This window comes from Pecten maximus, chromosome 3 (assembly GCF_902652985.1).
Source record: "Pecten maximus chromosome 3, xPecMax1.1, whole genome shotgun sequence".
Classification (NCBI taxonomy): Eukaryota; Metazoa; Mollusca; class Bivalvia; order Pectinida; family Pectinidae; genus Pecten; species Pecten maximus.
In genome coordinates, this window is record NC_047017.1 from 27,051,793 (window position 1) to 27,067,421 (window position 15,629).

Sequence of the window (15,629 nt, forward strand, 5' to 3'; positions counted from 1 at the left end):
CCCCTGGTTAGGTGGTAAACTTTACTATATTTTATATATGCATTTTGGGGTATCATTTGTTTTATTACCATTGTAAATTATTCATTTGGTTAGAATTTTCAGCGTGGTATAGCAATTTGATGGTATGAATATATTAACCCTGGCCACCAGGGGCCTAAGGGACGGGGCAAAACCTGTTTGAACCAAAACGTACCAGAACAATTTCCACGTGAATATGTATAAGTAGCATTCTGAAATAGGACAGCAGATTTTTATTAGTGGATGAGTATGCTATGATATGATACTTGGTATACACATGACATGTTGATCGATAAAGAGAATTTTCCGCATGAAGGATTATAGCCAATCATAAGAATGATACGGCTTAAGTAAATGTAATTGTTTCAGTGTTTCTACACCATTCAAATACCTCCGACTCAGTTTCCAGTAGCAGTAAATTGTCAAACTGACAGACGATATATAGTGGTATTAATAGCGCTTAATGGCTGTGTTTTCTTACATGGTATTTTTCTTATCTGATATCAAGACTCAACGCTTGAGAAATTGATCTACATATCAATTGTGCTTCATGCTTTAAACCATTGTTTGAAACAATAGCTGAAAGAAAAAGAAAACATATATATTGATCGTTGTACCGAGGTATATACGTGTTGGAATACTACAAACACAGCTATGGAGATCATGAACTTTATCCTGGGGACTTGGATCGCCGTGAGTGAAGGTGATTTTTTTAGTTTTTAGTTATTTCATATTTTTTTTTATTATTTTAATCATCTATTTAGCTATATATATATTAAGTTTGTTATTGTGGCTCGACGAAAAGTGTTTAATATATATTGTCGATTATCGGGAACTAATTCAAGCCTTATTCAAACATTAGTTATGTTAAGATATCTTATTTTAAGATCAATTTCTACGACGGTTTTTCTACTTTATCATCAACGATTTATTACTTTGCCGTATTTAATTATATTGATGTTTACGTTTAAACAATTGAAACAAAACAAAAGTGTATTAATATAATGATGTCTGTCTGTCTGTCTGTCTGTCTGTCTGTCTGTCTGTCTGTTCGGAAGTCTGTCTGTCTGTCCAGAAATATGTCTGTCTGTCTGTTTCTTTCCAGAAAATAATATCAGGCCAGAACGATTGATTTTGTTGAGTCTTCAAACAATATTATCTTGTGTCACTAGCGGTGGTCACAACGTACTTTACAGCGTAATTGTAGCGATGTATAACAATGTTTCTAAATATATTTACCATAAAACGTGTTAGGATGGCAATAGTACGCTGTTTATGTGATTATACTGTCGATAAGAACATAATCGCAAGTATCGCTACTCAAAACAACGTTCTATCCCCGTAATCGAACCACGGCCGCTTAGGTGAAAGGCAAGTGCGTTACCCCTGACCATCCGACCACCCATATTGATGTTGTTCGGATTCAATTCCTTTAAACAGAAAATGAACTTATGAAAATGATCAGATTCAAACGAACATTTCTCTTTATTTTATTATTAGATCCTCTAGAAAATAACATCAGTGCTTGTCAGCTTGGTTGTTTAGGGTTTATTTTGATAAGCGGAACGTATGCATTGCGAATTAAGTGATGGAAAGCTAATAAAATGTTTTGTGATCTTGATTCTGCGATCAAAACGTAACAAAATTACAAATAACGTGTAAGTCTATTTTCAATTGGTCAATTTCGCCTTTTTTGGAAAGGGTAGCGTCATGGAATCGTGAGTAAATCCCTAAAAAAATATGAAAAAATAAAAGCAAGGCGGGGGAAATGTGTTGTACATTAAACGTCCCTACAGGCACCGTGGTTCAGCAGGATCCTCTTCAAAACTGTACATTGGATATAATTCATATTTGACCTTGGTGGTGGGGATTCCAAATTGTACAAATGGTGGAGCTAGCCCCTAGGGTGCTGAGGGATGGGGACAATTTGCTTAAATTGCTATGAACTAGTTTTTCTCTAGAACCATTCACTGGATATAGCTCATATTTTAATGAAAGAATCAAAAGGTGATGGGGATCCAAATTGCGATGAGGCTGAGGCCTTCTTCTTCTGTGGAAATGAAAGGATTCGGTCCACATTTGGTCTGAACCATCCATCACTCAAGAAAAATTAAATACGCAGAAACGGTGGCTCTTGGACTCCTGAGGGATGGGGACCAATAGGGAAAATTAAGCTAATTCTTAAAATCTCACTTTGACAGGAATGACAGAATTGTCATAATGTCAGGTTTCCCATTATGGAGATAAGGGTGCATTTTAGCAATCAATCTGTTCACAAAAATACAAACTGATGTCAAAATCAAGGACAAAGGTAAAGGTGACCAAATATTCGTGATCGAGAATTCGGAATTAAAGAGGCCAACTGACCAAAGATCAAGGTCACTTGATCAAAGGCTAAGGTCAATGAGGTCCAAAGTGAAGTTTGTTGCCTTAATCACTACTGACGTTACTTCTGGGGAAAATACTATGACTACATTTATCGACCTCGATCACATTTCGTCCAAATGATTTCCTTTCAAGTACACCTTTTCGACTGAAATGCATCGTGTTTGACGCATGCGGTCGCAGTAAACAGTTATTTGTTCGAATGGTGTCTGAAAAAAAGCTTCATAAATGAGCAGATGTCGATTCTCTCTCAGTGCTTTTGATTTTTACTTTAAAAATTTTAGACTAGTTTTAGTTTAGTTTATTTCCGAATGTAGCACATAAACGTACATTACAATTAATTTGAACAAGATGGCGGAGAACACAACCGATATAATTATAATTCATACCATTACACACATGTATATAACACACTCTCTAAAGCAAGCAAAATAACGAAACTTGACAAATACTGTCTAACGCAATTCAGTTATTGAGTAGAGATATTCTTTTGGACGAAGCATGCATTAGGTATTTACTGAAATTTCTTAAAGTTTTAACATTTTTACTTGCATATAATTCAGATAACTTGAATACAGAAGGGCGGCGATAAAAATACGGCTTGATGTACACACTTCTCAACTCTGAATAAACTGGACATAATGATATCAAATGAGCTTCATCTCAACTTCCCTTCTATTACATAATACGCACAGTCTTTGGGCCTGGGGAATACCTTGGTATCTACCAGTTTCAACACTTAAATCGTGTGCTTGTATCCTATACTTAGTAAGTACATTTCTAAACTTAAAAGACTTCGTGAGATACAACTGCAATTCAAATCGATCTACAATATGCTGATACAAAATACATTTAGAAGAATTTTCGAAATTGTTTCTCAACTCTTGGATAAAAATATCATGCATCCGTTGTGTGTATAACAGCAAAAAATGTTTTTCATTAGGAACACACTTGGTCAACCAGACGTCACAGAATCCGAAACTACTAAGCTCATGCTTTACATGATACATGAGATTCATTTTACATCTTGGCTTTGTTACGTTAAGCTCTACAAGTTCATTATAACATGATTTTAAAACACAATTATCCGTATTCAGAAGTTTAATCCAATATTTTAGAACAGAAATCTTGCGACTAATGTGTAAAGAAAAACGCCCAAGCTCAGAGTAGACCATGGAAGAATTGGCGGTCTTTTTTATACCAAGTACATTTTTTAAGAACAGTAAGTGTACTTTCTCTAATTGTGGTGCCGGACAAAATCCCCAAACTTCACATCCATAGTTCAGTAAACATGAGATATATGTATCAAATAATGACAATTTAGTTTCACAATTTAACATGAATCTTTTCTTGTTTCTGTTTAACAAGAAGTAAGCTTTTCTGCCTTGCATAGCAAAGTTATTCAAAGCAATAGTAAATTTACCATTATAATTAAAAATTAGGCCAAGGTAACACAATTGATCTACCAACTCAATTTGCATACCATTGTATGTCCAACGTTCAATAGGATAAATTCTTTTACTTTTCCTGAACACAACAATTTTAGTTTTATCCAGGTTTACCTCTAAATCCCATCGTGAAGAATACGGATGCAAAAAGTCTAGCATGTTTTGAAGGTCTTTTGTATTTTCTAAAAACAGGACGGTATCGTCAGCGTACATTGAAATGAACAGGTTAATGAACTGCAACTGATAACTTTGACAAATTAGAATTAATTAATTCTGATTCCATATCATTAATGAATAAAGAAAACAAAATCGGGGACAACGATTCCCCTTGTAATAATCCGACATGCAAGTCAAGCAATGCCGATAATTTACCATTTAGCCGTATATCGATCTAATAATATCTAACAAACGACCTCTGACCCCTACTTTCCATAATTTGAGCCACAACATTTTATGAGATATACTATCAAATCAGACTAAGGGGCCGCGGTAGTCGAGTGGTTAAGGTGTCCCAACACTTTATCACTAGCCCTCCACCTCTGAGTTCGAAACCACTCCGGCTTTCCTCCACCTCCAAAACCTGGGGCGTCCTTAAATGACACTGACCAAATTTTAAATTTTAGACTACTGATTACTGATTACTGCATCGATTTACTCTCACGTTTTGTTGTGTGGAAAGCTTGAGTAACTAAAACATCCGGTACCTACATTACTTGTAGATTGTCTTAATCCTGAGACTAATGCAATTACTCGTGACAGATTTTCCGAGAACTAGTGCGACATACATCGTGCTTAAATTATATCAACTTAGAATTTGTAATTGATTTTCTTGAACGTAATTACGGAGTATAATAATAACAAACAAATTAATGTTTGATGAGACGTCCGTCAAACTCGTTCAAGTGTTAAAACAATTCATTATATCTATGAATATATTTAATCACTTATTTAAGACAATTACAGACATTTCGATTTAGGAGATAAAAACCATAACCTCTATCTTTAGCCGACTTCTTAAGGAATAAAATCAATTCACAATTTTAAACCCCTTGCAGAAACATCGCCTTTCCCTCCCTTATGAAATAATATATCCTCTTCGTATTCCGTTTAGTCTTTGGAGAGGGAGTTATTGGCAGTTTCTCACAAACGCTCTGGGAGATACATGTATTCTGTTTCCCCGAACTCGATAGTTTTCTTTCATGTTCATGCTATGATTTTATGGAATGTTTACATTGTATATATATTGCTTTCAAAGAAGTATTTATAAAAAAATGTTCTGATAATATCTTTAAAGCAAAGACTCTTTATCATTATTTTTAATTTATTATTTTTGATTTATCTATTTCCATGTGTACTATTTATCTACTTATTCTATTTATTTATTTATTGGTTGATTTTTCATTAAGGTTTCAATATTTGTAGTTATCTATTAACCAAACAGCCAATACATTTCTGTGAATAAGCTTTACTTGTGTGGGAGGGTGTGAGTGTATATTCTTTACAAAATCTTAAACAAACTTAATATTTGCAGGAAAGTTTGAATATTTCTCTTTTTCATTTCATTAAGTATTGCTTTTTTACCACATATGGATTAAGTATTGGCTTGGGAGTCACCGTTCTTTTACACCCCCAAATACGGCTCTTGGGACTATGGAAAATCCTATTGTGAAAATTCCAATGGACGCCTGGTAACCATAGAATCCCAAGACAAATATGACCGTCTCATGGACGAAGACAAAGAGATCAACAATAGTTTGTAAGTAAATGTTTACATTGGAGCGTGCTTTTGTTTTTATTGAACTTAATATGACTCGTTTAGTTTATTTATGTTAATATAAACATACGCTTACTTTGATAACCCTATAAAGATGATATCGCTGACAGCATATACAGCATGCTTGTCACGAAAAAATGCATTCAATTGCACCAACGGTAGCAATAATAAAGAGAAAATAATAGCGCCCTAAAATGAAAAATATTCACGTATTATATAATAAAGAAGAGTATGATATAGTTTCTTTTTAATGCAATTATTTTAATAACTTATTTATTTATTCAGAGTAACGAGTGAAGAAACAAATATATAAAATGTTTATGTGTTGTACAGTTATAAAGAAAATGCAATAGTCAATTGGTCTCAATCGATCATCTGCACACTTCGTCGGAGATTTAGCACCTTCGGGACTGCAGCGTGTACAAAATAGAAATAGAGAAGAAAAAGAAGTCTATTATTCATTTGGCATTGTTTTGATGAGGGTTTTTTACATTGGGTCCATTATTTGATGTAATATATAAATCGTATTAAAATTAGAAACTGTAATAATCGTTTAGTTTGGACAATATGTGTTGTCATACCGTGTTTCATAAAGCTTGGTAAAACAATGAAAGGGTCAGTAAGGGAAAGGACCTTGGTAAAAGATAAATAACCCTTTACACCTTATATAAAATACATCTTTGTGAGGCCATGCGAAAAGAGAATGGAGATCATTCAGATAATAACAAAAGAAAAGACAAATATTTGGTTTCGATCGGTATTAAACTGAACGGGATTCAGGAAATAGACATCATAATTTCAATGATTCAAAAGTAAACACAAATTGTCGGTGAACGTTTGAAATTTATAACAAAGTGTTTAACAAATGGACTGATCAAAACAATATCTGTCGCGCAGAATGCATTTACGTCAACATTTAGAAGACCTACTGTGGAAGGGTTAGACGTTTTAGCGTGCTCCGCTGCATAATTACCTGTATATAGTCTGCGAGTGTTTATTCGATAGGTAGGAAAAGAATTGCAGAAGTTCAAGTTTTAAAGTCTAACTGCTATGAATTTGAGATGTTCATAAATTAATGAATCAAAATGTTTAAATCAAATTGTAGAATGTTTATTATAATCGTGATCAATAATAATAATTAGACAAATCTCCTAAGTGTTCCTAGTAAATACCATAAATTGTTCGTTGATTTTTTAAAGTTACAAATGATTAGCTAAATCTCGTGTTGTGTGTAAAAAAAGCTATTTTAATAAAATAGATACCATATCAAACAACAATTCGTTGTGCAGCCGATATTTCTTTATTTTATCATCGGGGTTAGCGTTACACAGGCATCTTTTTTTTTTACATATACATGTATCTTCAAAAACAAGATTTTTGATGACTTTCCCATACATTGATAGTTATTGGAAGAAAATGATAACCCATGATGGCTTATATATTAAGTATTGATTTAGAAAGTACATCGCAAACCAAAGATGTCTAAGATAAATCGGAGTATTACAACAACGTCATGACTTGGAAATAATGTAAACAATGGGCCCTGTCACAGTTGATATTACATATATTGAGTCTATTATTAACTAGTACTGTCCGGTGTTTATCCAAAAAAGCATTATGCCGTTATATATATATATATATATAACATAGAAACACAAATGACGAAGGAAGACAACTTTTTGACTCGTGCCCTGACCGGGCCTCGAACTCACGATCTACGGTACCCAATCGCCTAGCCAGAAATACCCGCATCTTATACCGCTGTGCCATATCGGCGTTCTTATAAAGAACGTTTCAATGGCGGAGTGATGGTCGGATGTTAAATTCTTTTTAGAGCATTGAATTTACTGCGATTTAAGAATGTTATATAACTAATAGGATTAATCTGATTTGACAAAGGTGAACCGTTTTGGTAGTATGTATATTTACTGACATACATTTGTATTACAGATCAACTGAAGAAGTGTTTATTGGCCTCTATACCACGACGGTAAACTGTACTAACTATACATGGGTCAGTGGAAACTCAATGATTTGGAGTAGATGGGACGTAGCAAATGAAGAGCCCAACTATTGTGTGAGGGAACAGTGTGTCAGAATCGCTGCCGGACTTTTCAGGTCGACGAATTGTAACAAGGCACGCAAGGCTCTTTGTGAACGCGGTAGGTATCGTTATTAAAACACAGAAAAAAATGATATTATCATTAATAAATAAAAAAAAAATATTATCATTTTGTTATAGATAATGATCACGGCATTGAAGTAATTCATAATCAAAATGTAGGATTTGTAATTAATAGATGGAATAACGGATACATGCTTCATCAGGAATTAGTGTTTTTAGCTTGTTACTACGAAGAAGAGTGAGAGCTAATGTTGTCGCCCCGGTGTCTGCGTCGGCGTCATTTTTACATACTCTAGACTTAGAGACTTGTAATGCTGACAAAAACATATAGTTTTTTATATGAATGTTGAATTTATCACATAATGTAGTTGAACTGAAATATTTGTAGGGGGGGAATGTTTTTTCACATGTTTTTATGTGACTTAAATTTTATAATTGTACTAGGATAGGGACTGTTAAGCACAAATTAACCAATTATTTATTGACAAATATTTCCGAGACGAGCTATTCTGTTCTACAACAACAGTGATTTTGTTTATTTGATTTCTGACTGTTCTTAAGGGTCATCTATATAGCAGAATAATGTTGTATTTCAAACACGAATAAATATCTTAAAATTTGCACAAAAATAAAGGGGAGCATTGCAGCCATTAAAAATGCTCCTATATCATACTTTTAAGACATCTGATTATAGTAAGAATGACCTTTTTAAGACAAATTGTCAAACTGGTGAGTTTTTCAGAAATATATATCTTTTACCCCAAACTGAACTGATGAACATTTTTTCCTAAAAACAGTCTTCCTGCCATGTCTAGAGTTCTTTGTAGTATCTAATAAGAGCATTTTTGACGCTTAAAATACCTTCTTATATGCCATAATTGTGTGATATTATTCACAACCGCCATTTGCATTTCAAGGTCAAAATAAAATCAGTGTTAATACATATCATAAAGCCAAATCTAGTCAAACCAATGCTCCTATTTTGTGCTTTAGACTCTTGTGAACAAAACGACATGACTGTTTTGCACAATAAATGCGATACAAATGAGTTAATTATGTCCCAATGAAACATACATTTTTCTCGTGTTTTGTTGAAATTGACAAACAACTGAACAAATTAAATGTCAACAGCAAGGCCCACAGTTTGACATGATACATATCAAAGTTTTATCAAGTTACTTCTATTTAAAAATTGTACCCTAGTAGGGATTGATAGCCTTGTAAAATATCAACTGTTTTGGCTGGATTTGCTGTTTAGATGCCCCTTTCAAGAATCCTCTCTAATAAATGCAAACGGTATTTTCAGTGTCAAAAACCTTTCCTATGTCTCATTTGGATGTATGTATGGAACATTTTGAAAAGGTGGCCAACAACTGTTGTGTCAAAGTATCATACCTTGTGTAATATGTAAGCCATAAGCTCATGGTAAAGTAAACGTATCCTCTTACTGTGATAGAGGAACGCTGAACTACAATGATGTATACAAATGACAGGCCCCCTATTGTACTATGTGTTACAATTACATCTACTTCAATGTCGAAAAGCACATTTACCATTTCTGCGCCCGACTTCAACATCAGTTTCGCTTTTAACATCCTCCACATCTCTGTCTTATCCCCTTTTCTAATTCTGGACTGTCAACAAATTCCCCTTATTTTTCATTCCCTGCTCGTTAGTTTAAGTCTGCTAAGAGATATATTTTGTTTATGTTTGGATTTTTGATGTTTCCACAGAGCGTTTCTTAATTACTTACCAATCAGCTCTCTTTTTTGTGAAATTGATCGAGCGTTGACAGATCGGATAAAATGTATAAGGATGTGCTTCTACCGTTTTCGTTTTTGCATATATACTTTTTATATTTGCTTTAGGCATTTTCCCTTCAAACTCCAGCGTTTTCACGAGCTCATTTCCAATGTCATGGTTTGACAGCTACAGGTATTGTTGGCTGATTGGCGGTCGACTTGTCGTTTTCACTGACCAATCAAACAAGGAAAAAGTCAAATTGTACCTCAGGTATGTAATGTATATAGTATATACAATCTAAATATAGCTGTAAACGGATACACTTCAGGCACCGCAAATAAAGAACAAAAACAGGATTCTTTAAATGTCAACATTTTAATGATTATATTTCATTGTGAGGATATTTACCTTTTATACAATATACAGTAACTACATAATCTGTTACAAGTTTCATTTAACAATCGGGATTTCTTATTTTAAAAGGCTACTTAATATAATCACACCAGACAAAACGCCGGCATGGGCATTCAATCACTGCATCAAATGGAATTACGTGATAACTATGATCTGGTAATGAAATATAACTTTCCATTCTCTTATGTAGTGTAAGATAATGACAATGCAGAGCAAATTGAAACAAATGCTTAATTAAAGTTAAAAACATTCGCTGGTTATTTATTTTCGCAATCCCAGAATCCCCTACTTACGATGTTGACATGTCCCAGTTGATACGGTATTCAAAGTAAGGCTTGTCTGATTTATGTGACAAATGTCGACTACTGACTGATCATGAGAAATTAACAATTAAAACACAAGGTTTAGAGAAATCCAGTATTATGGTCGACACCGTGATCTTACTTTGAGAATTATATTCCCTAATGCGATATGTAGTTAGATGTGTTCGATGTTTGTTATGTTTGTTGATATACTTGGTCGTTTCGTTGTCATAATCCAGGTTCTCACGTGAATAAGTAACCTGGATTTGACCTAATTTGTATGGCCGATGTCGTCGATTTGGAATTATGGTTTCGTTATTATGTCAGTATATTCTGCCAGTTTTTTGTTTTGTTTTTGTCTTTATTTATTTATCTTAACATTTTCTTGAAGTTTTTTCTTGTGTATGTTAATCATATCGTTACAGTATCAATAAATCCCAGAATACTCTTACTCCTGACCTTCCTACGTATTGGACCGGTCTGATAGACATGTCGACAAACTGCATGCGATTTACCTGGATCGACGAATCAGCACCAGGACCGGCATTCGGGTATTGTGAGACACATCATACACAGATGTGTGCTGCTGTGATATTTAATTCTTCAATGGTGTATGAACCTTATAGATGTGACAGTCATCTTCTAGCACTCTGTGAATACGGTAAATCACATTTCGCAGCATATGGTGTCTTTTAGGTGTTCTCGTATTTTAAAGAAACGGGCACACACAAAATCATGATAACCACTTCAAATATTCAAAATGGGTACTGCGTTGCCTTCTCGCGTTTAATTTTTTATTTGGAGTTTGATTTCTTTTCATTTCACTTTCATTGATATATGTTTGTTACAAAAGAATAACTAAAGATTGTTTTCTTAATTTTTGAAAAATTATTATTTTAAGATGTGTGTCTTTTTATTTACATATCATGCATATGAAGATGTTTGTTCTTCTAACTTTTTCATCATAGGATATGACGAAATTGACCACTACTTTTTTAAAAAGACAAAAGTGACTTGGAACGGAGCTCGTGACTTGTGCAGTCAGGATGGGGGCGCATTGGCTACACTGGACACTCCTGCACGTTTTATCCACAGTCTTTCCTTAAACTATAACAGGATGTGAGCTATTTTTTCTTCTTCTTTACTGGCGCCATTCTCTAATAAATCATAAAAGGCGCATAGAAACATGACTAAATATACTATAAAATGATTATCCGCAGGTAAAAAAGATATATACTTCAGAAATATTAAGGTTACGTCAGCTCTGTAAGGCATCATGGACTCCAGAAATATTATGTTTCTCTAAGTTGTATAAGCTAGCATGGACTCCGGAAATATTAAGGTTCTCCCAGCTCTATAAGGTATCATGGACTCCAGAAATATCATGTTTCTCTCAGTTGTATAAGGTATCATGTACTCAAGAAATATACGTCTCTCAGCTGTATAAGGTTATAAGGTATATTGTACCCCAGAAATATTAAGTTTCTCTCAGCTGTATAAGGTATAATGTACCCCAGAAATATTAAGTTTCTCTCAGCTGTATAAGGTATCATGGACTCCAGAAATATTAAGTTTCTCTCAGTTGTATAAGGTATCATGTACTCAAGAAATATACGTCTCTCAGCTGTATAAGGTTATAAGGTATATTGTACCCCAGAAATATTAAGTTTCTCTCAGCTGTATAAGGTATAATGTACCCCAGAAATATTAAGTTTCTCTCAGCTGTATAAGGTATCATGGATTCCAGAAATACAACGTTTCTCTCAGTTGTATAAGGTATCATGGACTCCAGAAATATTAAGTTTCTCTCAGCTGTATAAGGTATCATGGACTCCAGAAATATAACGTTTCTCTCAGCTGTATAAGGTATCATAGACTCCAGAAATATAACGTTTCTCTCAGCTGTATAAGGTATAATGTACCCCAGAAATATTAAGTTTCTCTCAGCTGTATAAGGTATCATGTACCCCAGAAACATACATGTTCTCTCAGCTGTATAAGGTATCATGTACCCCAGAAACATACAGGTTCTCTCAGTTGTATAAGGTATCACGGACTCCAGAAACATACAGGTTCTCTCAGCTGTATAAGGTATCATGTACCCCAGAAACATACAGGTTCTCTCAGCTGTATAAGGTGTAGTTTACTCCAGAAACATACAGGTTCTCTCAGCTGTGACGCTAAATTTGAAAGAGAGAGAAAGGTTTGTTTTCGTCGTGCTTTTAACTTTTGCGGCCAATGTACTAAACCAGGCGTCTCTGTTGCAGTGTTAGAACCGGTGTCTGGATTGGTCTATATCAGGACTCTGAGAACTGTTCAAAGTACACGTGGTCAAACGGTAATCCATTAGGCTGGGAAAAGTGGAACAAAGGAGAACCTAAAGAATGTGGTGAGGAAGTGTGTGGAATGCTCACTGTTGGTGGAATAGGAACGTCCAATTGTAGCAACCTTAAAGAGGTGATGTGTTTCAACGGTAAGGTTGGAATTTTTCCTGTGCATTATTGGTGTAATTTTCAAACTGTTGTGAATTACATGATGAGCTGACTTTCCTAAGCAAGGTGTTTATGTCAGCTCGTCCCGAAATCGTTGTTCAAAAGTGACTACAATCGGTGTGGTCTACACCTGGTCAGGCTTGTATATGGACGTATTTACGTACCTGCACTGGCGTGATCATAGACACCACTTGTTGGGCCATTGTTGGCATATCATACTCGTATATATAACGATAAGACGATAAAAAATTTGGCAATTGATTTATTAATTATTATACTAATTAATATATTAGTACTTTGTAATCGATATCTACATCATGTCTATCATATCTTGTCTGCAGTTCTGCAGTCTTCCAGATCGTTTGAATTTTGAAACAAAATATTCCTGATATCTTCATTCCATGACTAGTAACTGTGTTACTCTGAATTTGTATTAAAATGCTGTATTTTGCATAATCCGTTAGTAAGAACAAAGAGTATTGTATATCGATGTTTCCAAAATATTCACAATGTACATTTACAGACACATTCGTATCGACATCAACCTCATCGACGACATCGATGAAGACGACTACAAAAAAGCCAACTTCGCACTATGTTGCCAATATGTCTTGTGAGTGCTGTGTGAGGAACCGAACGAATATAACGCAGCTGAGTCGTGCTGAACTACAAGATGCAATCACACAACTAAGGGCACAGCTTTCTGTGAGTAAGATAGATACTTCGGTTAACCTACGTAAGCGGATCAGTGTTTACGAGTCAAGGCCATCTAGTATGGCCATAGGGGGCATGGCTTGTGTCATCATCGGTGCTGTGATTGGCTGTATTGTCCTGCCTGACTTCATCATGATGTGCACGTTTCTTTACAAACTTGTCAAGAGCCGTGCAAACAAACAAAACGCCGTCATGCCTAGAGCCTGCAGTCATGTCCATGTTTGATTCAATGCCTGTTGTACAACGGAAACATTCATGTAGATTTGGAGACATAATACATGTACATCTGCTGTTAACCCATACATGTTCGGGGCGACTGATATGGGGATCGATCGCGGCAGAATTTGGGAGTTGCATTCGTGTCTTTTTGAGACACCTAAGCGAGCAAAAAACAAATATGCCGTTTCCATTGCAACATTGTGATAATGTTTTATCTATCTCTATTTCGAAATTGTTTTCTCCCGATTGCATAATTTGGTATGAAAATTATTCTCGATCGTAAGTAAAAAGGTAATCGGCTCCGTCCCTTCACTGAGACAAAATAAAGTCTACCAACCCGTCGGATATTTCCTGTATCTGATGTCATGCACTTAAATCGGCCGTAAGAACTAGTAAACTGATTTTCAGTAGTATGTGTCCGTGTGTCATGCTAATCTATATCCGTGTTAAAGCCATAGGCGCCTCCATTCGGCATACGTATTTGAACGTGCTTTTACCTACTTCCGTAATTTACTTTCACGGACTCTTAGGGAATTTTACGTACTTCCTATGGACTTACACTGACTTCCGTAATTCACTTTCACAGACTTTTACGTACTTCCGTAATGTATTTTCACGGACTTTATCTTGATACATTGTATGTAGTATAGCGTTCTAAAGTGTACGCGCGTGTAATTCATCGTTGTTTAACTTAGGCTATATTGCGATGATTTATTTAACCACCTCCACAACTAAACTAAAGGGAGATCAATCTACCAACAGAACGAAACAAGCTCAGAAAAATAAAGACATCGCTTTAATCACGTTAATGAACTTAGGAACAACTAACAAAATGTACCGTATATAGTAAGTTGTTGAAAATGACAATTTGTCCAATCACTGAAAGCTTATACCACCGAACGATGAACGAGTTAGACCAAAGAGGATGAATATGATCTCCGACAAATGAGACTACTGAAAATAAATTCAATTGACAAGTATTTTCAGGAAACGTAAAGTAATGGTTTGTTAGTGTAACAATCAGTATTTATCTAGTGTTTTATTTTCTTTTTATGCAGCAGTCGTTCATTTGACTTATGGCCGATTAAATGCTTCAATTAATGTAGACAAAATGTTTTTATACTGGTGAAGACCAACCTTCGTTGTAATTACACTAATATAGACCAACTGTTGTTGTTATTACACTACTGTAGACCAACTGTTGCTGTTTGTTGTAATTACACTGCTGTAGACCAACTGTTGGTGTTATTACACTAATGTAGACCAACTGTTGTTGTTTGTTGTAATTACACTAATGCAGACCAATTGTTGTTGTTTGTTGTTAGTACATTAATGTAGACCAACTGTTGGTGTTATTACACTGCTGTAGACCAACTGTTGGTGTTATTACACTAATGTAGACCAACTGTTGTTGTTTGTTGTAATTACACTAATGCAGACCAACTTTTGTTGTTTGTTGTTAGTACATTAATGTAGACTAACTGTTGGTGTTATTACACTAATGTAGACCAACTGTTGGTGTTATTACACTCATATAGATCAACTGTTGGTGTTATTACACTCATATAGACCAACTCTTGGTGTTATTACACTCATATAGACCAACTCTTGGTGTTATTACACTCATATAGACCAACTGTTGGTGTTATTACACTCATATAGACCAACTGTTGGTGTTATTACACTCATATAGACCAACTGTTGGTGTTATTACACTCATATAGACCAACTATTGGTGTTATTACACTCATATAGACCAACTGTTGGTGTTATTACACTTATATAGATCAACTCTTGGTGTTATTACACTCATATAGACCAACTCTTGGTGTTATTACACTCATATAGACCAACTGTTGGTGTTATAACACTCATATAGACCAACTGTTGGTGTTATTACACTCATATAGACCAACTGTTGGTGTTATTACACTCATATAGACCAACTGTTGGTGTTATTACACTCATATAGATCAACTGTTGGTGTTATTACAC

At 34.8% G+C, this 15,629-nt stretch overlaps 1 protein-coding gene across 1 annotated transcript; it reads left to right on the forward strand.

Annotated features, from left to right (window-relative positions):
• Positions 1-10,513: 10,513 nt before the first annotated feature.
• On the forward strand, positions 10,514-14,859 carry LOC117323761. The gene is made up of 4 exons (XM_033879195.1): positions 10,514-10,870; positions 11,178-11,328; positions 12,477-12,682; positions 13,225-14,859. The coding sequence occupies exons 1-4, from the start codon at positions 10,699-10,701 to the stop codon at positions 13,638-13,640; spliced, it is 945 nt and encodes a 314-aa protein (XP_033735086.1). The 5' UTR covers positions 10,514-10,698; the 3' UTR covers positions 13,641-14,859.
• The last annotated feature ends 770 nt before the right edge of the window (positions 14,860-15,629 follow it).